A 25,047-nucleotide genomic window follows, 5' to 3' on the forward strand; every position below is an offset into this window, starting at 1 on the left:
CAGGTCTATATGGTTCCATACTATCGGCCCAATCCCTCTGCTACTACCACAGACCCCCAAAAAAATCTCCAATATGGGTCGCACCGCAAACGTTTTAGGGCCGGATCAACACAATTCCGATCACAAATTCTAACAATTACTATTTTGTTCGTCCAACAATACTTGTTCACTATACTAAAAACAGATGTCGAAAAATATTTATATCCAGTACTCCTGAATTATGATCAAATTTGCTACGACGCACTCCAACGTTATGGGGCCCTATTACCCCCGAAATAAATTTTAACATATTTTTGTTATTCTTTTTTAGCTGGCGTGTCACCTTTTGTCAATATTTTTAGGAGACGTATCACCTTTGATGTGGACCTCATTTTATGTGATAAAAGTGTCACGTTAGCACAAAAGGGTGACAAAAATACGCTAAAATTGAGTTCGAGAAGTAATAGGACTCCTGTGAAGTTGGAGTGTGTCGTAAAAACTTTGATCATAGTTCGGAGGAGTACTAAATGCTTATCTCTTGAAAAATTAATACATAGTTTACCTTTTCTATTCATTCTACACTTCCTATTAAATACTATTCAGACCGTTTGATGAGAGGAATAAAGGATAACTAATCCCGAGGATAATTTTAGAATGAACTTATTTCATGTTTGATTGGGATAAAATCATGGAATAACTCATTCCGAGATCAATTATCTTGAATTGTAGTGTTATTTGTGTCCTTTCTGGATGGTAGAATAACTAATCCCGGGATAGTTAATCTCGGGATAGCTAGTTTTCCAACAAAACGAACCCTAAATTTATTATATTCAAAGAGTGATATAGTAAAATTATCCATGTTATTTACTGTTTGTTAATCAGTATGGACGGAGGGGGTACTTAGTTCAAATGGATATACTCCCTCGTTCACTTTTATTTATCATATATTAACTCACATCCATTAAGAAAATAATTACTGACGTGATTATTTTACCATACTACCGTTATTAATGAATATTTAGTATTATATCTTGAAAATAATTTGGAGCATAAACAATTAATACTAGGCTAATTTTTTTTTCTTTTTTATCTCTTATTATATGCTAAAAGTGACAAGAAAAATAAATCTTGGTTTTAGAAATAAGTAGTAAAAGTAAATGAAAGAAGTACATATTTTTGTTTTGTGTTAGTAAAAAACAATCTAACATCCGACGTAGTGATAAAGTTTGTATACACTTAACTCACTTTATACTTTATTTATGAAATTTTATCGAGTATGTTGTTATTATTATAGTAATAAAGAGAAAATGGCCAAAAAAAAATCTAATCTTTAGCCCAAATCCCAATTACACACCTATACTTTGTGGGGATCTTATGGCCCCCTGAATATTTAAAAAATGGAATATTAACATCCCTAAAGGCTGACATGGCAAGAGAGTGCATTTCACTCTCTCTTGAGAGAGTGAGAACAATGAAAATTATATATTAAAAATTTATTTTAAATATTTTTTATATAAATATATATAATTTCAATTATTGTTTTTTCTTATTCTTTTCGTTTGTCTTCTTCTTCTCTTTCTCAAAACAAAAAATTACAAGAACCCATTAATGGCGTTCCTCATCTTCTTCATCTCCAATTTCATTATCTTTCTCTATTTTTTTTGAACTCATTAATAAAAATTATATTATCATATCACTTAAATTTTTCACTATCAGTACAATTACTAATGAAATTATAACTGTTAGCAAGTGGATTCTTCACTTTCTGAATCTTTCAATCAAAAATATCAAATTTTTACTTCAAATTTTCCGTAGAAAAATGTCAGGTGGAGTTGGTTCATCTAGTGACATTAGTTTGCCCAAAGATGAAAATTTCCACTACATCAAATCCCCTAGTCACTAACAATATGGAGGAATTTTCAATTTACGACAGCTCAACATGTGGTTAAATTTGAAGATCTCGCCTTCGTATTATTCTCCCTTATTTACATCTTCTTCCTCTCCAAAATTGCCTTCCCAAAAATTTCATCTAAAACAAATCCTCCGATTTTCAACAACAAAATTCTAAATCTGTACGTTTCTATTGGAGCCCTTATAGGATTATTCCTCCAATAGTCTATATATTCGAAGGAATTTACGAGTGCGATAAAGAAGGTATCAAAGCAACAACACCACATATTTTCTTGCTTGCCAGTCATTTTTTTATGGAAGGTGTTACTTTTAATAGTATATTTTCGTTGCCCATAAGAGTTTTTGTTCTGGTTTTATATAATTCGAGAATATTAAAGCATATACATGGTGAAAATAAGATGGATACTTCAATTTCTTGGGGCTATTATGACTATTTCTTTCTATATGACCAAGATCTTCACAACGGTAACACTTGTTCCTCATCTCCAATTTCATTATTGGTGGCTCTCCGGTTGTCGGAATAATGAAAGACGGGAAATTTACAAAAGGGGAAAAGAGAAAAGAGAATGGAAAAGGGAAGAGAAAAGGGAAATATTAAAGAAAAAAATAATTATTATTTTTTATAATAAAAATCAAAAATTACGTGAAAATATTATGTGGCATTACATGGCACACGCGTGGTGCTCACTCTCCAATACACGTTGGTATGAGTTTTTAAGGGGTTAATAGTTTCACTTTTAAATAGTACAGGGGGTCATAGGACCCCCCGTAAAGTATAAGTGTGTAGTTGAGATTTGGGGTAAAGGTTGGACGGGTTTTTGACCATTTTCTCTAATAATAAATAATGTCATTTAGACCAATAATAAATAGTGGGGTGCTCGTAAAATATAGCACGATAAAAGAGTTCGCTACGAAAGATTCTTGAATCAATCACGATTATTGTATATGATCCATTTTCGACTATTAGATGTAGTATAAATTTTATTTCATAATTAATTTAAGACATTTCATCTTATTCAATTTAAATTGAGATTATTTTATTCAATCTTTATGTGGGATAAATTAATTTAGATATAAACTAAATCAGTCAAAAAATTATAATTTCAGGATAATTTAATTTGCTTACCAACTATCCTAAGGACTTGTACATTTATGACAATATTACTCTTGTACAACTCAAACTGACATGATTGTAATTAAAATCCGACAAGGATAAGAAAACGTGATTACTGGATTCTAATATGTTCATCGAGATATCATATGATTAAATTTCTCGCCATGTTCAGCTGATCTCCTCGAGTCGAACGATATTGGAGACCACGTGTTCGAAATAGACCTACCATTTAACGTACGCATGCCATCTAATTTTTATTTTTATATGTTCGTCGTCCCTCGACCCCTCGCCCACCTTTTCTATCTATCGTTAGATTAGAAGTATAACAAGTACCGAAACTCGATGAACCTCTAAAAACTCCTCCATCTATTTCTTTATAAATCCTCCTTTTGTGTCTTAATTTTATTCCTAAATAATTATATGTTTAAGTCTTTAAAAATACTTTGATCATAATCTTTTTAATATACTGATGAGTTTAAATATAAATCATAAAATTTAATCAGGGGTAAATTGGTAAAGTAACATTTATTTTTTTTAGTAAGTAGTTTATTAAAAAGTGTGACCGCCAAATTAAGAATGGAGGGAGTACTACATTGACAATTTTACCCCTAAATAACAAAACGTGGCTATTATATTTCTAGCCGGCCATTTTTTTTTAAAAAATAAATAAAGAGTCAAAATTTAAATAGAACGAAAATTTAAATTAATTTCGGTACCAAAAAGGAAATTGCCAAATTGAGCTCCGATTTCCTTTTTCAATTTCAGTTAAATTTCTCCGGCGATGGAATGGGCGGAGCAGCTGCCTTTGACGACGGCGACGGCGACGGTGACGGCGACGGCGTATAAACTGAACGAGACGATAAATTGGTGGGAAGATGTGAATAGATCTGTTGAATGGCAAAATCGTATTTTCCATTTACTTGCTGTTCTCTACGGGCTTGTCGCCGCCGTTGCTCTCGTAAAATTTTCTATTCTCTCAGCTCATTTGAATTTTGTGAATTTAATTTTACCGGAATTTGATTTTTTTTTTTTAATTTTTTAATTAATTTGACGTCTTCGTTGACGATTGATGTACAAAAAGTAACAAATTTGAATGTTAATTGGTAAAGTAACATTGGTGAAGTCTTCCGTTTTGAATTTTGATTTTTTTTTTTTTTTGAATTTAATATTAGCAGAATTTGATTTTTATTTAGTTATTATTATTCTTATTAATTAATTAATTAATTAATTTAAAGTCTTCGACGATGATTGATGTGCAAAAAGTAACAGATTTGAATGTTAATTGGTAAAGTAAGCTCGCGTTTGCAAGGTATTTGAATTTTGAATTTTGTGAATGTAATTCTACCGGAATTTGCTTTTTATTTTTTTATTTTTATATTTTTTTGTTATTATTATTTTAATTAGTTTTTGAAGTCAAAAAAGTTACAAATTTGACTTCGACATCACCATAATTTTACCGGAATTTGATGTTAATTGTATTGGAGATGTATGATAAATTTGGTAATTTGTTTAGTGTTTGCTTGTTTATTAGATACACTTCAGAGTTCAGGGTCAATTTGTTTTCATTTTATGATAATCGTGGTGATCGAGCCAGCTTGCGAGTATGATATACTTGTTGCCTTTGACGAGCAACAGGTAACCTGTCCATCAAGGCTAGAGGAGATAGGAAGGAATTACATAGTGTTTTAGCAACAAGTATTTAGGTAATAATGTCTTTCAAGGCTAGAATTGATAGGAAGACATGGGAAAGTGTTTCAACAAAGAGGTAGCAACGTGTGTTAGGTAACTCTGTCCCCCAAAGCTAGAACAAATGGAAGAAATCACATAGTGATGCTGGTGGGAGGTGGAAGGTATCCCGTGGAATTAGTCGAGGTGCGCGCAAGCTGGTATGAACACCACAATTATAAAAAAAAATTCACGTAATGTTTTAGCAACCGATAACAATATGTATTAGGTAACTCTATCCGCCAAGGCTAAAACAGATGGAAGAAATCATGTAGTGTTGCTGGTGGGAGGTGGAAGGTATCTCGTGGAATTAGTCGAGGTGCACGCAAGCTAGCGCGAACCCCATGGTTATAAAAAAAAGAATATCACGTAATGTTTTAGCAACTGATAGCACTATGTATTGAGTAACTCTGTCCACCAAGGCTAGAACATATGAGAAGAAATCATGTAGTGTTGCTGGTGGGAGGTGGAAGGTATCTAGTGGAATTAGTCGAGGTGCGCGCAAGCTGGCCCGAACAGCACAGTTATCAAAAAAAATATCACGTAATGTTTTAGCAACCGATATCAATAGGTATTAGGTAACACTGTCCACCAAAGCTAGAACATATGAGAAGAAATCACGTATTGTTTCAGCAAGCAACAGGTAGTAAGCTTGTTAGGTAACTTTGTCCACTAAGGCTAAAAAAAATGGAAAGAAATCACCTAGTGTTTTTTGTCTCTGTCGGGAATTGACCTAAGACCTCCATACATTTCAATTCTTTTGTCTGCATTTGACTTGACACAGAGTTTAACAAAGTAAAGAATGAATTTTGAATCTCATGCTCTTAGATTAAAGATGTGCAGAATATACCAAAATGCCTTTTAATCTTATGGTCTTAAACATGTTATGTCGAAAGTTATAATTGAGGAGTTGCTAAAGAAAGGAAAGAGGCGTTCTTTTTGTTTATCTACTGGAGACTCCCTCTGGTTCAATTTGTTTTTCTGTTTTTGACTTGGCACAGAGTTAAGAAAGTAAAGAATGACTTTCGAATCTTGCGGTTTTAAATTAAAGATATGTAGAATATGTTCTTTAATCTTGTGGTGTTAAACTTGTCATGTGGAGAGTTATTATTAAGGAGTTGCCAAAGAAAAAGAAAAGAAACATTCTTTTTGAAACAGACTAAAAAGGAAAATAAGACAAATGAATTGAAATGAAGTGAGTAGTATGAGTAATTTGTTCAAATTGAACATCTTGTGCATCATGTAACATCAAAATTTAATCTTTTTGTCAAGGAAACAATTTTGGGTGAAGCTTTCAAATTAGAGGCATATAAGACTTGTGTTTAATGGTCCTTGAACAAATATGAAAACATGAAATTTATTGAATTTGAAATTTAAAAGGGAAGTTGTTGAAGTTTTACCTACTTTTAGAAGATTGCACCTTTTCGTCCCTGAAAATTTACGATTGATATTTTTGGTATGACGGTTTTGGGGGGTTGTAGTTGGGGTTCAACTGATATTTAGTCATCGTACTATGTTACCGGGGAAAATTTGCTATTGAAATATGTACTCCCTCCATTTCAATTTGTTTGTCCAGTTTTGACTTGGCACAACAACAACAACAACAACAACAACAAACCCAGTGTATTCCCACAACATGGGGTTTGGGGAGGGTAAGATGTACACAGTCCATACCGCTACCTCCGAAGAAGTAGAGAGGCTGTTTCCGATAGACCCCCGGCTCAAGATAAAGGATAGTAAACAAGGGGATGGATGACATAACCGAAAAAAAGAATAGGAAATAATAAAATAAAAATCAAAGAAACAAGAGGATGGATGACTTGGCACGGAGTTTAAGAATGTAAAGAATGACTTTTGAATCTTGTAGTCTTAAATTAAAGATATGTAGAGTGTACTTGACATGACTTGACATGGTCTTAAGGAATTGCCAAAAAATGAAAAGAAAGAGACATTCTTTTTGAAACAGACTAAAAAAGAAAGTAAAATATACAAGTTAAAATGGAATGAGTTGCATGTACTTAGTAGTAATTTGTTCTAATTGAATGTCCTGTGCATCATGTAGCTTCAAAATTTAATCTTTTCATCAAGGGTGGAATTCTGGGTGGAACTTTCAAATTTGAGGCATATTAGACTTGTGTTTGATGGTCCTTGAAATGAATAGGAAAACTTGAAACTAAAAGGAAGTTGTTGAAGTAGGTGAGACTTTTAGAGGATTGCACCTTTTCCTCCCTGAAAGTTTACGATTATTAATTCGTTTGGCGGGTGAGGTGGGTTGTTGTTGTTGGGGTTCAGTTGGTAATTTAGTCATGTCAAAACTATATATGTTACCCGGGGAAATTTGCTCTTAAAATATGCACTCCCTTTGTTTCAATCTCTTTGTCTGAATTTTGACTTTGGCACGGTGTTTAACAAAAATAAAGAAGACTTTTGAAATTAGTATTCTTAAACTAAAGATTGTATAATGTACCGTAATGTCCAGTAATCTTCTTGTCTTAAACATGTCATGTGGAAAATTAGAAATTAGAATTAAAAAGTTGCCAAAAAAGGGAAGAGGCATCCTTTTTGAAATGGGCTAAAAAGGAAAGTAAGACAAACAAATTGAAACGAAGGGAGTATATTTTTGGCAAAAGTTGAACTTTCTCTAATTTCCACTAATTGGTTTATGTATCCAAAAAAGAGGGGTACATGGCTTGGAGTATGAAATTTGAAGCTTTGCCAAGTTGGTTTTGTATGTGTCTTTTGATTGATTTTGGTCTACTTGTTTAAATTCCATGTCAAAGATGTGTTCTTGTGTATCGTATAATCATATTGTTATTCAGTAATTGCTCTAAAAAAACAAGTTTCACTGTTACCAATACTTAAATTATTTGCAGCTCCGGAATTAGTTTCTGAATTTGCAACTTGATAATTGCAGGTTCAATTAGTTCGCATTCAAGTGAGAGTTCCTGAGTATGGTTGGACCACTCAAAAAGTCTTCCACTTTCTCAATTTCTTTGTGAATGGAGGTTGGTATCTTTCCTTCTTTCCTTCTATTTTTTTTTTCTAAACGTCCTGATTGGGAGTTTCATTGCACTTGCTTTTCAAATGATTGGTCCTGTAAACTCCACTTTGTTTTGATGTGTTGGCTTTGTTATGTAACTGTGCCTTCATGTTCTTTGGCAGTTCGGTCGCTAGTTTTTGCATTTCGTCGGGATATTCAGAAGTTGCATCCAGAGGTTAGGCCACCAACTATCTTGACGTCTGTGGGATGTTTTTTTCTTTATACTCCTTTCATTTGTGACGTTGTATGCTACATTTTTGCAGGTTGTCCAACATATTTTGCTTGATATGCCAAGTCTTGCATTCTTCACAACTTATGCCCTGCTAGTATTATTCTGGGCTGAGATATACTATCAGGTTCTTGTGGTCTCTGTCTCAGTTTTGTGCAGATTTATCTCTTCTCGAGGTTTACATATCTGTTTTTCCTGTTACAGGCACGTGCTGTATCCACTGATGGGCTTAGACCTAGTTTCTTCAGAATTAATGGAGTGGTTTATGCTATTCAGGTAAACATGCGACAGTAATGTAGTATTTATATATTATATGGTAGTACTTTCTTGTAAGAGCATCAATTTATTTTAGTGCTTGCTAGAAATAAACTCTGGTCTGGGAGTTTGGACATCAATATATTTTGTAAAATGAAAACAAGTTTCATATGATCAGAATTTAACTTAATATTTGTTAAAACATGTCGTTCATGAGGTAGTTCACACAGTTCCCTGGCATCCCTCCACCTCCCAAACAAAAAGGACACCCTCTAACTGAGCTTCGGTAATATTAAAATTTTCCCTTCGAATTCTATTAGCAGAAATGAGAACTGACACAGTGCCTAATATTTCATAAAATGTTGAGATTTACTCATATATCTTAGGTACATCAAATGAAGTGTCATTGGTAGGACAATATGTCTGTGGCTTGGAGATACTTTATCAGGAATACATTTTGTTTGATGATGTGGCTTTATGTTTTCTCGTGGAACTGTTGTATGAAACGTGTCAGACGAGGGTTTACTCTTTTAATTGCTGTACCTATTTGGTGGATGTTCGTTGCTGATTTTCTTTGTTTCATATTTTGCAGATTATATTATGGCTGATAATATGGTGGAAACCTGTTCGAGTACTCGTCATCATATCCAAGATGTTCTTTGCAGGTTCTTGTTTAAGATTTAATTGATTTTAAGTGCTTTCCAATGCATGTATCTGTTGCAAAGTACTAACACAATGTACTGGCAGGTCTATCCCTATTTGCAGCATTGGGGTTTCTCCTTTATGGTGGAAGGTAAAGTCTACTTTCTATTATCAGTCGCTTTGTCACTGACAGTAATTACCAAATATACATTTGTTGTCTGGCATACAGAATGGGTATAAACCAAGCACACAAACATAAAGCTAAGCACTTCTATTTATCGTTTGTATAAAGGATGCTTTATATTCTGATTCATGGCTATTCTTAATACTTCTTTAGAAGCTAGAGTTGGTTATGTTGTTGATTGCTGTTTGCTATATTCTCACATAGCTACCTTGTTTACTCTTATGTTTGAATGATTAGGTGCATGCAACTTGTATGTCATTCATATTCATCGTTTAATAGCTCCTCACTATTTACCTTGATATTCTTTCACTTCGTACCAGGCTTTTCCTTATGTTACAGCGGTTTCCAGTAGAATCAAAAGGGAGACGAAAGAAGCTACAGGAGGTACATTATAGTACTTTCTCTTTCTTGGTAATTTTCATGTTGGGTTGTTTCTTCTTATTAGATCTATTGACTGCTCCGACATTTTGGCTTCTGCAGGTTGGCTACGTCACGACAATATGTTTTTCATGTTTCCTCATTAGATGCGTTATGGTAAGTCTATATTCCTTGTGAACTAACCAATTATTAGCTGACTTATTACTATGTCAGAGCCATAACTAGCCCATGTTTGTGGTGTGTGTGTGATATCTATGTTTTGCCTTAGACGGTTTCTTTTTCTCAAAAACCTTACTTGATACAATAAGTTACTCTTAGCCGAGATGCGTGCTGGCAGGACCGGACATCCTTTTTTTCAGAAAAAAAAACATAGCTGATGCATTAACTTTCTTTCTAAAGGGCATGAAGCCTATTTGGTTATTCTATTTGGCTTCATAGTAAGTTTTTCTCTGTTCATCTTTGCTACAGATGTGCTTCAATGCATTTGATAAAGCTGCAGATCTTGATGTTTTGGATCATCCAATCTTGAATTTGATATATTACCTGGTGAGTTTCATATCACCGAACTTTGAGTAGTACTTCTTAAGGTATGCATATTGATCGTTGTGCCATAATCAAAAAAAGTATCAGCTGTCGGTATTTCGTATATTATAATTGCCCAATCATATAACTAAATTGGATAATTCACATTATCAGCTTGTGATATCTTACAATCTGTTTTTCGCGCCAAACTTCTGTCTGGCTCCGTTTCTATTTAGTCATTTGAGTTAAGGATGAGAGTTTCTTTCTCTTGGTTGACATTTCGGTTAAATTGAAAATTGGATTCGAACTTAAGATTATGGTGAAACACTTCAGACACAAGGATTGGGATTCAACAACAACAACAACAACATACCTAGTAGACCCCACTTACCCAGTGTAATCCCACAAGTGGGGTCTAGCCAGGGTGGTGTGTCCGCAACCTTACCCCTACCTTGAGAAGGTGGGGCAGTGTTTTTTGATAAACCCACAGTTCAAGTAAAGCATATTAAAAGTCAAGTATGTAAAGCAAATACATTAGTGAAAAATCCATACGGAAAACAATGGAGAAGAGAACAGTTGTAACAACAAATAATATGATAAGTGAAGCCAAGGATACAATACAATCGAAGACAAAGACAGCAGGAGAGTAGTTAAAACAATACTGCTAAGGAAACTATACAACGCTCGGCCTTCAAATCTTCCTATCTAGGGTCATTTGCCCCGTATGCTGCAGGTGTGCCATGTCTTGTCTAATCACCTCTCCTCAATACTTCTTCGGCTCTCCTCTACCTCTTCTCACACTATAGACACAAGGAGTTGGAATCCTGTTCGGAAATTAAATCATGATTATTATTTTATTTGACCATGTCCCATCTATACCTTAGTTAGAACTAAATTTCAAATCAAGTATATAATTTCATGTAAAGCAAATACAGTAGTGAAAAGTCCATACGGAAAACAATGGAGAAGAGAACAGTTGTAACAACAAATAATATGATAAGTTATCGAAGAAGAAGATAGTACAAGAGTAATAAAGACAATACTGATAAAGGAAACTAGACATCGCTCGATTAGCCTATTAATCTTCTTTCGCAATCCTCGACCTTCAGATCTTCCTATCCAGGGTCGTGTCTTCGGTAAGCTGCAGGTGTACCATGTCTTGTCTAATCACCTCTAGCCAGTGTCTACCTCTCCTCATACCCACTATAAGATACAAAGAGTGGGGAATCCTCTTCTCTGTGTTTCGACACTAAGCAATCTTTCTAAACTCTTTGCAGTTAGTAGAGATACTTCCTTCTTCGCTTGTTCTTTTCATTTTGCGGAAATTGCCTCCAAAGCGAGGGATCACACAGTACCACCCTATTCGCTAATTCGCTACAAGATACTTAAAAAACGGAAATCAAGCTTGCGGGATCAGGTTGAGTGAGTTGGCTTTTTATGATTCTTATTCTACCTGGATGTGATTTGAAAGCAAGAAATACAAGAGGAGAGTGTTAATGTAAATGGGAATATCACATTTGACAGATTGTAGTTCTGGTTTTGTATTTATTATTAGTTAAAAGAAGGAATTGTGAAGTGTATTTATGATTTTTAGTATGTTATTTTGTATTTCTATGTGTCACATTTCAATTGATTCATTTTTTTTTTCCCTTGTGAAATTTCATTGTTGTTTCCCAGTTTGGGTTCTGTAATCAGTTTACTTACTCTTAGGGCCTGTTTGGCTACGTGAGATGAAATCATACGAGAAGAAGTTGAAGTTCTGTTTGGACATGCAATTTGAGATATTAAGTTATATTTTTTTTCTTATAAAAAAGACTCATAATTTGTAAAAACTATTAAAATTGTCTCCATTCTTTATACAATCTCATCAAATAAGAAAAAGTTCATGACAAAAGTATAATACATTATAATGAAATTATTTTAAAAAAATATCAACATTTATTAATCAGATGATAAATTTGGTGAATAATAAACAATTAAGTAGTAGTAATTGTTTGAGGTATATACTTCATAACTTCCCTTATGAAGTTTTAACTTTAAAATGTGGCTCTTTAGACTTCAAACTCTATATTAAGCTTGTGCTGTTTCAAACTATATCATATATTATAATAAATAAGAAAGCAGTATAAGTCATTAGTTGGTGTGATCCACGTGTATGTGAAGATGCATGCATGCATCCTTGTTTAATCTAAATTTTTTAATGAGTAAATACATAATTACCTTCTGATCTTGTCCGAGATTTGTAAAAAGATACTTAAACTTTCACTTCGATCTATTACCCCATGATTCTTTTTTATTTTGTTGCAAACACACCATTTTGACCCTCTGCGTGTATACACATACCGCAGGCGCATGAAAGGGCTCAAATTTGATTTTTTTGATCAATTAAAAGCAGTTACGTGTAAAATAATTGATATGTAATTTATATTCTTTCTTTTAAAAAAATTAATATTTATTTATTTTTAAAAATTGTCTCCCCCTCTCCCCCCCACCCCTCCAATCCACCCACCCTTTCTTCTTCAACTCAATTCACCATTAAAGCTCCTCCATTGAAGCTTTTTTTTTTTAAAAAAAAAAAAAATCATTCATTAAAGCTCCATTTTACAATTAAATCATATCATTTAATTATCCACCATTTCTTCTTCAACACAATGTCTTCTTCAACACCATTAAAGCTCTTTAACACAATGTCACCATTAAAGCTCCTCCATTGAAGCTTTTTTTCTTTAAAAAAAATCATATCATTAAAGTTCTATTTTAGTTAAATCATATCATTTAACTATCTTTAAAACTCAATTCAATCATAAAACTACTTTTTGAAGTGATTTGAACCAAAAAAAAAATATGGATGAAAATGCAGACGGAGTGGTGGGGGGGGGGGGGGGGTGGGGGGAAGAAGGGGTGGGGTGTTAAATTAAATAAAAAGGAAACTTTTATTGAAAAAATAAAAAAAATATGAAATTAAACGTATTTAACACGTGACAACACTTGATTGGTGCGTGTGTTCACTCTCTTTGTTGTGAGTTGTGACTGAGATTCAGTGAAAAATGATGTGTTTGCAACGAAATAAAGAAGAATCGTAGGGTAATAAGTCAAATTCAAAGTTTAGGTGTCTTTTTGAAAATCTCGGTCAACATCAGGGGTAATTATGTATTTACTTTTTTCTAATTTATATGATAGGAACTGATAGAGTGGTAAGTATTTCTTTCTTAATTAAAGATCTCGGATTTGAGTTACGATATATATGAAGTCAGTCACCTGTGATAAGGAGCGTTTTACTTCTCAAAGGGGAATTTTTCAGCATGAATCTGAATTGGTTGGATATCAAACACCGAATGAAAATCGATGAGCAAATCTTTCTCCTTATAAAATTTGACTTTTTTTTGGGTGGGGGTGGGGTGGCGGAGGACATCTTTATTAGGAACCCTTCTTGAATTTCCACTAAAAGAAAGTAAAGGGACCACAATTCATAGTGGATTTACACAAGGAAAAAAGTTAAAATTAAAAAAATAAATCTAACGCTTTGCATCTTGAAATAAAATTCTTATATGAATTGATTTAAGTATTTTTTATTTTAATAAAAAAGATGGGTGGGAAGTAATACAATGTTTACTATTTAGTTTATTGCACTATACTTTCAAATTCTTGATTTTCCACCTTCCAATTACTAGTCACCCACTCAAAAGACAAAAAATAAAAAGGGTCAACATCTACATTATAAATAATTGGTACTATACTTATATGTCCACTCAAAAGACCAATTATAAAAAATTAAATAGGGTCAACATCTATATTAATTTAGTATATTTATGTGGTTATTGTTGGTTTATAAGTAAGCACGAAAAAAAATTCCAACTTTAATACACAACTTTCCACATGGTATACAAAACAAAAACCGAAATTATCTCTTATGTCCACTTATAAATTAAGTTAAAGAAAATGATATTTTCTTATCTCTTTTACGTAAGAACGAATGAAGGAGAGCCTTGGAGTAATTGGTAAAGTTGTTTTCATATGACCAGGAGGTCACGGGTTCAAGCGCTGGGAACAATTTCTGGCAGAAATGCAAGGTAAGACTGCGTACAACACACCCTTGTGATGAGACCCTTCCCTGGACCCTGCGCATTGCACCGAGCTGCCCGAGGATGGTGTGTTCGCAATCTTATACCTGTTTTGTGAGATAGATAAAGAGACTGTTTCAATAGACTCTTGATTAAAAAAGACCTAAAACTAATTAAAATAAATTGAGAAAATTCTTTATTTCCACCTTGAACTATACGTGAAAAGGTTGAGACACACCCAAACTTTAGGAGGACCCTATTACTCCCTTGGACTAATTAAAATCGTATTTTTGACAGCTTTAGTACCTACGTAGCACATACGTGGCACACACGCGTGCCTATGTGGATCCTTCAGCGTGTTGTGCCATGCAGACACTAAGGTTGTCAAAAATACGGTTTTAATTAGTACATGGGGTAATAGGACCCTCCTAAAGTTCGGGTGTATCTCAGCGTTTTCGCGTATAGTTCAAGGTGAAAATAAAGTATTTTCTCAAATAAATTTGTAAAGAGCTACAAAACTGAATACTTTCATATACAAATTAATAAGGTGTATTTTCCATAAAAGTATAAACTAGTGGACATTCTTTTGACTCATTGTTTACTAAGGTTGTACCAATAACTAGTTGATTATAATTTCATTGCAACTAAGAGGCATGTGTTATGATTGGACAACTTCTTCCACTAAGCTAATGGAGATACAAATTTGTCTTTTTTTTTTTTTTTTTTTTTTGGTTTTGATTTGCCTTTCAATATTATATTTTACTTATCTTTGATATGATTATATATATATATATATATATATATATATTGCATCTATGGTGTTCTGCTCGTGGGGAGAGGAATGTTGGAAAGTGGAGTCCTTCACTTGTGAGAGTTCGACACCTAAAATCTCAAAATAAAAACAGTTGAGGGTCTTTTAAGAACAGCCTCGCCATCTCTCTCTCTCTCTCTCTCTCTCTCTCTATATATATATATATATAGTGTTCTGCTCGTGGGGAGAGGAATACTGAAAAGTGGAGTCCTTTCATCCACAAGAGTTCGACACCTAAAATCTCAAAATAAAAATAGTTGAGGGTCTTTCGAGAATAGTCTCGCCACCTAAATATATATATACACATACATACATACGTACGTACGTACGTACATCTATAGTGTCCTGTTTGTGAGGAAAGGAATGTTGGAAAGTGGAGTCCATTCATTCGTGAGAGTTCGACACCTAAAATCTCAAAATAAAAACAGTCGAGGGTCTTTTGAGAACAGCCTCGCCACCTCTCTCTCTATCTATCTATCGCCTATGAGAGTTTGACACTTGATAATCTCGAAATAAAACCTTCATCTTTATATTTTTTTTAATTCTTAACATGACCTATATATTGAATAAAGAGACGATCAAAGGGATATTGATGATTTAATAGAAGCATTAAGGAAGACTCACAAAAGATTATTATAATATTTTACTCCCACAGACAAATTTTCTAATATAATTTTAAATTAATCGAGTCAGATATCGATTAACGAATTTAAAAAATAATATAAGTAATCCTGAAATACTTTTTGGAGGAAAAAGAGTTTCATGGATGGGGTGCAAATTTATTTATTTTACCCATTTGTCGACTTTTTATTGGATATCTTTTAAATTATAAAGAAAATAAAGTATGTCATATATTTTATTGTAGTCACCAAACTCTCCCTTCTTTTGTCTTCGGAGAAAGAAAAAGCATATTACTTCTTCCGTTTCAAAATACTTGTCGATATAAACATGAATAATTATAATATGCGTCATTACAAGTTAAATAATTGGAAATGTGCCATATTATTCGAGGGGACGAGGTTAAAATTATTATAACAAAAGATATAGGAAAAATACTTTGTTTCCACCCTAAACTATACACAAAATTGTTGAGACACAGTCAACTTTAGGAGGGTCCTATTACCCCTGGACTAATTAAAACTATATTTTTGGCAACATTAGTGTCTACATGGCACATCAGTGAATCAACACACTGAAGGTCCACGTAGGCACTATGATTGCCAAAAATACGGTTTTAATTAGTTCAGGGGTAATAGGACCCTCCTAAAGTTCGGGTGTATCTCAACAATTTCGTGTATAGTTTAGAGTGGAAACAATACATTTTTTCAAAGATATATAGTGATCAAATATTAAAAAAAGATTGATGGATTCCAAATCAAAGCAAATTAAAGATGAAAGCAACGTAAAATAATTTTAATTATATAGCACCAAAGTAATATAGTAAAGTGTATTTTATTATTTTACTTTTTGATAGAATATATAATTGTTTAATTACTTAGTGTTTTTTTGGATTTATATACACCACAAGAAATTCCAACACTAAAAAAGACAAAGTTATTAGTCAATTCCCTCCATTTTAAATTGGATGTCTTAGGTTTTTTTTTTTTTTTTAATTTCAAGAATTCATCATTTACATTGTTACTATAATGCGTTACACTATTAAAGTGGTATGTGAATTGAGTTCAGAATATCGTGAAATAGTTTGATTCATATTTAAAGTGGACGTTAAAGTATTGAGAGGAACTTTTCCTGATACAAGAAGACCCGAATGAAGCGCCTCTGATATATTAGTTATCGTGTTCATAATAAATGTTGGATAGTCAAGTGCTGAAGGAGACAACTACTGAAAGTATCTAAGTAGTAAGTTTGCTTCAAAATGAATGTTCTTCTATTCCGACTTTACTAAAGCTTCCCGTAGCACAACCAAAACGACAATAGATTCTCTGGCCCTGTAAAAATAAGCGTTTGAAGTTTTTTTAAGAATTTAAGAGAAAATACGCAATCAATTTTTATTTAGATTCAAATATTTTTAGTTGTTTTATTTCAAATATTAATTTAATCTACTTATAAATTTCACTCTAGAGATTTGATGATATGAAACTCATATGTTGACAAAATTCAACGTAGACATAAGCAATACAACAAAAATGTATAACATGTCAATTAATTTTTATTTTATGACATTCCAAACATTCTATGTTTTGTTTTATACTATACATTTATTGTTTGGGAAGTCAAATAATTTGTGTTTAGTAGAATTTTTTGTACATTTTATTATATACTTTTAATTATAAAAGGTGATTTAAAGTCAAATAAGTTAGAAGGTAAAAAGTAATGGAATTTGAGGACCAGGAGCAATTACAAGTCACAATCAAAGAAGTAAAAGTAATTGGCTATTGTGGAAAGATAAAATTAAGGTTGTGAACGCACAGCCTCTCATATTCTACTTGTGAAATTACGTACCAAACTAATATATAATACCTCATGAACGGAGATATCTATATCAAAGGATGGTCAGTTGTATATCCTTCGTCTGGAAAATTATGTTGTATATATAGGCTAAATGTTTTAGCTATGATAATTGTGTATTTTATGTTGCACACCTTAACACTTGACTGGTCGGAGAAGGACGTCGAAATCCTTTCTATTGGTTCTTGCGTGACAGCTGGTATAGATATTGAAAAGCGAGCCGCTTTTTCGGGTCTCCTTCATTGGTTCCACTCCAACTCGAACTAAAAACCTCCCAAGCAATTGGTATCCGATTGAAAGATAGAAAGCATAGATTCGCGTCGCATACTTGCGGAAAACAACTGAAAAGAAAGTCTTCACACTCTTCATTAAATTTCTGGCTCCGCCACTGATTGACACCCCCTCCCTTTCCAACCATATATTATAATAATTGCCCACAAACTCTAGTGCTAAAAAGCTCACAAGCATTTAATATTGTCCACCCCAAATATTGTTCTAATACCTACCAAAATACGTCACACCGAAAAAAAAAAAAAAAAACCACAAAAACATTCTCTTTATATTCCAATCATTCCACCATTGGCCCTAAAGAGAGAACCAAAAAAAAAAAAAAAACTTAAAAACATTGTCCACCATTGTTAGAAATTAAGAAAAATACAAAGCATATAGTATAAACCATGTCTCAAAAATCCATTCTTGAAAATTCCAATTTAGCCAACAACATAAATCCAAATTGTTATAATTTGTTGTCACAAAATTGGTGGCCACAAGTAGACAATACTATTTTTCATCCAATTTCTAATAATTCTTCTTTGTCTTCATGTAATACAACTAGAAGTTCATCTTGTGAAGATCAAGATGTTATATCTATTTCTAATAATAATGGAAATAGTGCAACAAATAATAGTAATCTTCATCAATATCAATTTCTACTTGGTGTTCATGATGATGAGAATATTAATAGTTCTTTGATTAATGGAGAAACTCCTCATGCTTCTAATGATCACAATCATCTTATTTGGAGCCAACTTCTCTTGTGAGTTTGTCTTCTTCTTCTTCTACTACTACTTTACTAGTTTGTCTTGGCGTAGCTAGTAAAGTTGTTGCTTAGGTTCGAGCAGTGGGAACAAACTCTTACAGAAATGCAGGGTAAGGTTTGAGCTGCTTATGCTCGAGCTGTGGGAATAGCCTCTTGCAGAAATGCATGGTAAGGTTCGAGTTGTGTGAACAGCCTCTTGCAGAAATGCAGGTTAAGGTTCGAGCTGTGGGAACAACCTCCCGCAGAAATGCAGGGTAAGGTTCGAGCTGCTTAGGTTCGAGTTGTGGGAACAACCTCTTGCATAAATGCAAGGTAAGGTTCGAGCTGTGGGAACAGCCTCTTACAGAAATACAAGGTAAGATTCGAGCTGTGGGAACAAACTCTTGCAGAAATGCAAGGTAAGGTTCGTAGGTTCGAGTTGTGGGAACAAACTCTTGCAGAAATGCAAGGTAAGGTTCGAACTGCTTAGGTTCGAGCTGTGGGAACAACCTCTTGCAAAAATATAAAGTAAGTTTGGACGATAGATCCTTGTGGTCCAGACGTCACACATAACATAAGCTTAGTGCACCGAACTTTCCTTTAAATTTTGTTTGACTATGTTATTACATGTAATTGTTCATACTTTTAGTAATATGTAAAATTAGTTATATACCTGAAAAATAAAGCAAGAAATGACGTGTTAAATATTAGAGTTAATGATTGAAAACACATTTTTGAACTATCGCTTTTTCAAAGAGATTTATAACTCAACTATGATAAGATGTTCTCTTTTCCTATCTGAACTAATAGGAAAACGGAACAATTGATAGTTGATCTAATCAACTTTGAGGCACATAACATTCTTTTTTAACATATTAGAAGAGGAAAGTAAAATGCATAAATTGAAAAAAATTAAATTACAATTATAAAAGTGAGCAACAAATTGAAGAATTCTAATATTACTCTAGTATATTTTATTCAAATACCTAAAAATATATAGTATATATGTGATATATGGAAAGTAAGATCATTGTTGAAAGTGGGGCACTAATAATGTTAAAATCTAGTAAATAACAAATTTTCACCAACTATATATATTTGAATCTATAGCATAATTCTTAGTATACCACTTATCTATAAACCCAATTAGCCTTTCTCTATTTATTTTCTAAATGGAAACCAACATCACTTTTGATTCTTGAAGCACTATTGAGAATTAAGTGGAGAAAAAATAAAAGGAAAAATATTGGGAAAAGAGTCAGAAACATACCTAAATTTTAGCGAAATTTATTGTAACACATCTCAACTTTGTGGAGATCCTATAACCCACCTCGACTATTTGTTACCGTATTTTTGTGACATATATTTGTCCAGCTGGACTAGTTCAGACCCTTACGCGTTCAGTGTGCGTGTATCCACGCAGTGGTCCAGCTGGATAAATATATGCTACAAAAATACAGTAATAAATAATCCGGTGGGGGGGGGGGGGGGTCAGGGGAGGATTATACGACCCCCGCAAAGTTAATGTGTGTTACAGCAAATTCCGTCAAAGTTATTCTATAGTGTGATTCAACTATTCGTATTGCTGTATACCTTAAAAGTATTCTATAGTGTGATTCAACTATTCGTATTGTTGTATACCTTTTGACCATCGATAACCTCTTAAAATGAAACAATGGGACCCTACTTCGAGTGTTTAAAATGTACGAGGCCTAGTTGAGGCGTTTAAGTGAAAAATATTTACAAAATATTCGGTAGGTAGGTATGTATTATACCTTTAGGGTATACAATTTACATGTTTTATACCTTAAAAAATATTCAACAGTGTGATTCAACTATTCATATTGTTGTATACCTTTGGACCATCCGCGGCCCCTTAAAATGAAACAACGGGACCCTGCTTCGAGTGTTTAAAATGTACAAGGCCTACTTGAGGTGTTTAAGTGAAAAGCGCTACCAACTTTAGGGGTCTGTCGAGGGATTCCGCCTGTAGAATTATATGATTTGTATACATTGAATATACATTCTTTTTTTTGGCCTACATTTTTCCTAACTTGTATCTATACTAACCAAATTTGCAGAAGCAACTCTACTAGTGGAACAAATGGGAGCATTAATACTAAAAATCTATTGGAAAACAATATGGAGATGAGCTTATTAGAAGGGGGATCAACAACCTTAATCTCTTCTAAATCTTGTTATAATCACAATCAACTAGCTAATAATGAAGATGATGATGATGATTACCCATTTCATCCTTATAGTAATCTTCTTGGAAGGCCACTTACAAATAACAATAATAATAATAATAATAATAATAATAATAATAATAATAATAATAATAATGCTATGGACACTTTGTTTCCAATGAAAAGTGATCATCATATTGTTCATCAAGAAGTGAAATTTCCTATACATGATAATCACTTTGGAGTAGAAGTGGATAATTCAAGAAATTTTGGTAGTATATGTTTTGGTGACTATTTAAGCAAGCCATTGGTGGATGATACTAATTTCAATGACTTCAAACCAAGGTTCAAAACATTGAATTTAGGGGAACACAAAAAGATGCATGGCCTCCAACCATCTCTAGTAAGAATTCTCTCTCTCTCTCTAGAATTATATTACATGAAAAAAATACTATAAAGTACATATTATTATTATATTATTATTATGAGATAAGCATTCAGTATCCCCTCGAACTATGACCAGAGTTGTTATGACACGCTCCAACTTTACATGGGTCTTATTAGTTATTACCCACCTGAACTCAATTTTAACGTATTTTTATCACCCTTTTGTGCTGACGTACCACCTTTATTATATAAAAATGGAGCCCATATCAAAGGTGTCACGTCAGCTAAAAAATGTTACAAAAATATATTGAAATTGAGTTCAGGGGTAGGGGGTAGTGGGGAGGGGGGTAATAGGACCCCTGTGAAATTGGAGTGTGTTGTAGCAAATTTGACCATACTTCGAGGGGGTACTGGATGCTTTATTCTATTATTATTTGAGCATGAAAGAAGAAGAAATAGTAAGAAAACTCTCTCTCTAGAATTATATTACATGAAAAAAAAAGTATAAAGTACATATTATTATTTGATGCATGAAAAGAGAAGAAATAGTATTAAAACACACTCTCTCTCTAGAATTATATTACATGAAAAAAATATTATAAAGTACATATTATTATTTGATGCATGAAAAAAGAAGAAATAGTAAGAAAACACTTTCCCTCTAGAATTATATTACATGAAAAAAAAAATTAGTATAAAGTATATATTATTATTTGATGCATGAAAAAAGAAGAAATAGTAAGAACACTCTCTCTCTAGAATTAGATTTTTTATTTTTATTTTTTGATTTTCCATCCGGTGTTACATGAAAAAAAAATAGTATAAAGTACATATTATTATTTGATGCATGAAAGAAGAAGAAACATTAAAAGAACAGGAATTAGCGATGGACAACTTCTATTGCTAATCGTGAAAAAAATTCATCGCTAATTCTATTTAACGATGGATTGTCAAAAAATTAGGTTATCGTGCTACCTGGCTATTTGATGCTAGATTATTGATGAATTTCGTAGCTAATTCCTTTTTATTCGTAGTATAATAACAAATTTTGATAAACAAAAAGTGTAATTTGGAAATTCAATTTAAAATTATACGCGCAATAGTCTCTGATAGAAATGCACTCAAACTAATACCACTTGTTTTTGTTCTTTTTATTTTTTTTATTTTTTTTTTCTTAGACCAAGTCTAGGGGTACAATATCAACATGCAACACTTTGAAGAGAAACAATGGAAGAGCACAAGAATATCAAAGTGATGGAAAAAAAAGGAAATTAGAAGACAATTTAGAGACTAACTCAAAAAGGCAAAAGAATGAATTTTCCTCTACAACGGTAAGGGCATTATTTACCTAATTAACTTTCGATATATTTTTTTTGATTTTGAATCTGTCGAGATACGTAAAATAGATGCAACGCCGATAAATGTTTTCCTTTGTAAAGATACATAATTAGCTTCTGATACATTTTTCTTTTGATTTTGAGTCTATCAAGATACATAATTAGCTTTCGGTACATAATTTAGTTGAAATTCTTAAAATTACTTTATAAAGGTGGAAATTTATGTAAATATGGTAAGTTAATGTGTATGTTTATGTTATTTTTCCATTATTTATTATTAGTTTTGGTATTATTTGCATTTTTAATCTATGTATACACCTTATTCAATATTATTTGTATACATAGTAAATCATGATATTAATAATACGAGGTACTATTTCTATTCTAATACACTTTATTTAACTACTACTACACCATGACATTATCAATAGATGGTACTATTAATAATACGAGATACTATTCTTATTTTAATACACCCTATTTAATACTCTATCTATCTCTCTCTATATATATATATATTGAATTATGAGATTAACAATATATAAGTACTATTTCTTAATTAATATATCATATATATGATGTTTTACTTCTTTTTTTTTTTTTTTAAATAACTCATTGAACTTTGGTTTTAAAAATTGCTTTATGTGGTTTGATTTATAGATACAAGTTCCAAAAATGAGACTTGGAGATAAAATTACGGCTCTCCAACAAATTGTATCCCCATTTGGAAAGGTTAGTCTTCTTTTTCTCTTTTTTAAATTTCGTGTTCAATCAAATAATATTATAAAATCAGAGAAGTACGTAATACTTTCTTCCTGCACATAAATTAAAAAAGAAGATAATATAATATGCCTAACGAGAAAAACTCTGAGGTCCAATCGTGCTACTAAACACAAAATGAGAATGATTATTTTTCAAAGTCAAGGAAATATAGAGGAGTTTTGATTTTTAAAAATAAAATTGGAGAATGTAAATAATTTTCATCAAAATACATATTATCATATGTAAAATGCAAGAAGCTAAGTCATCTTATTCCACATCATTTTAATACTTTATATTTTTTTTCTATTTTTATGCTCATTGTTACTAATAAATAACAATTTAATGTACTCAAATAAATTAGATAATAATTTTACTTTAATGTTAATCGTGTATATTGCTCGAATTTTAGTTTTAATTTATATATTACTATGATAAAAAATATTAGAATAATTTTATTATTTCAACCAGAATATTTAATTATCTCTAATTGAAAAATTTCTTTTTTTGTTTATAGACTGATACTGCATCTGTCTTATGGGAAACAATCAACTATGTTAGATTCTTACAAGGGCAAATACAGGTATGATATATATATATATATATATATATATATATATATATATATATATATCAAACATCAAAATTTTTTATTAATTACTGTTTCATTTTGTGTAGCTACTGAGCCATGCTTACATGAAGAGCAATACATGCAAGGTGAGTTAATTCTAATTTTTAAGTAACACTCGTTTTCAATGTGTTAGTTAAATATTCTAAATTACAAAATAATTATTCAGACATCTTTAAAATTTATCTATTATGTCAGCACTCGAGCATTGAGTGTCCATGAAAGAATGACGATACTCGTAAAATCAACAGTTCATGTATCTCAATGTGCATTCTCAAAGTTAAAGTGTTTAATTACCAATTAACGCCATAATAAATTACAACGGTCATTGGTGTATACTCAATGTATAACCATTTATAATGTATGTATAATATACATGTATACACACTAATAATTATACTATGATTAAAGTACTAAATAAAGGTTAGGGTTGTTTTTATTACGCAAAGTTAATATTAACAAAGTTTTTCAACATAATCATCTAAAAACCTTCAAAATTTATATCTCACGTTAGCATCAGGTGTCTCACGAGACATAGTAAGAATGAGTTTAAGTGTCTAGATATACATTCTCAGCGTTAATTAAATTGTTTAATTGTTCGTTAATACTAATATATATATATTTTTTTGATGATTTAGGAAAGGTATTGGGGAGGATTTGAGAAAAATGAAGTTGATTTAAGGAGCAAAGGACTTTGTTTATTCCCAATTTCATTTACTCCTCAAATATATCATGAAAATAATAATGGATCTGATTATTTAATCCCATCATATAGAGGTTGTTTGTATAGATAATCAAGTATTTATATATAATTTTTCTAGCTAATAAATGTATTAATTAGTATAAGTAAGTTAATATATATTATTGTTAACTGTAAGGAACTTTTGTTATACATTATCAGGTCATTTAAATGATATTTATAGGTAAGTTTCTTTAAAATATGAAATATGTTTTAGAAGAAAATGGATTTTCATTTTTTTTGATTTCGCAAAGACATGTTTCGTCTAGAGAGTTCAATATTTATTATATTTTACACGAAAAATTTAATCACACATATATATAGATATATATAATATGATTCATTCCTCTATTTCTTCTAGCTATAACATATTAAATTATGATCATAATATAAAAATTATTGTACAATATCTATGTATATATAAGTTGATCAATTCTAGACAGAACACGACAACGCACAACGTCCTACTCTACAAATAAAGAGTGAAAAATCTCTACGAATCACATATTTTATTCATTTTTATTCGACCTCTTTTTGATTTACTGATATTTTATTCCATCTGTTCGTTTGTCACTCCTGGACTGGTACTTAAAGTGGTTAAAAACCAGAGCTAAAAAGTACGCACAAAGAAAAATTGACCTTTCTACTTTACGACTCTAACATGATCGAT

General features: G+C 32.0%; 2 protein-coding genes and 1 pseudogene across 4 annotated transcripts; all 3 read left to right on the plus strand.

Annotated features, from left to right (window-relative positions):
* Window positions 1–1,798: 1,798 nt before the first annotated feature.
* LOC124886528 lies at window positions 1,799–2,414 on the plus strand (annotated as a pseudogene).
* A 1,254-nt stretch (window positions 2,415–3,668) lies between these two features.
* On the plus strand, window positions 3,669–14,754 carry LOC107838749 (tobamovirus multiplication protein 3). Of its 2 annotated transcripts, none has more exons than XM_016681934.2 (11): window positions 3,669–3,962; window positions 7,644–7,734; window positions 7,892–7,944; window positions 8,033–8,125; window positions 8,203–8,274; window positions 8,846–8,918; window positions 9,001–9,046; window positions 9,400–9,463; window positions 9,560–9,613; window positions 9,926–10,003; window positions 11,257–11,587. In XM_016681934.2, the coding sequence occupies exons 1-11, from the start codon at window positions 3,786–3,788 to the stop codon at window positions 11,347–11,349; spliced, it is 894 nt and encodes a 297-aa protein (XP_016537420.1). In that variant the 5' UTR covers window positions 3,669–3,785; the 3' UTR covers window positions 11,350–11,587. The 2 variants fall into 2 exon arrangements, with proteins under 2 accessions (XP_016537420.1, XP_016537419.1); XM_016681933.2 differs by lacking the exon at window positions 11,257–11,587 and adding an exon at window positions 14,002–14,754 and having other exon boundaries at window positions 3,681–3,962.
* Window positions 14,755–17,662: 2,908 nt separating this feature from the next.
* Window positions 17,663–24,579, plus strand: LOC107838750 (transcription factor bHLH111). 2 transcript variants are annotated; one of them, XM_047394268.1, is made up of 7 exons: window positions 17,663–18,356; window positions 20,873–20,930; window positions 22,093–22,245; window positions 22,912–22,983; window positions 23,528–23,593; window positions 23,689–23,727; window positions 24,277–24,579. In XM_047394268.1, exons 1-7 carry the CDS (start codon window positions 17,998–18,000, stop codon window positions 24,430–24,432), a joined length of 903 nt encoding a protein of 300 aa, XP_047250224.1. In that variant the 5' UTR covers window positions 17,663–17,997; the 3' UTR covers window positions 24,433–24,579. The 2 variants fall into 2 exon arrangements, with proteins under 2 accessions (XP_047250224.1, XP_016537422.2); XM_016681936.2 differs by having other exon boundaries at window positions 17,782–18,356; window positions 20,420–20,930.
* The last annotated feature ends 468 nt before the right edge of the window (window positions 24,580–25,047 follow it).

The sequence above is a fragment of the Capsicum annuum genome, chromosome 8, assembly GCF_002878395.1.
Source record: "Capsicum annuum cultivar UCD-10X-F1 chromosome 8, UCD10Xv1.1, whole genome shotgun sequence".
In the NCBI taxonomy this organism is placed as follows: domain Eukaryota; kingdom Viridiplantae; phylum Streptophyta; class Magnoliopsida; order Solanales; family Solanaceae; genus Capsicum; species Capsicum annuum.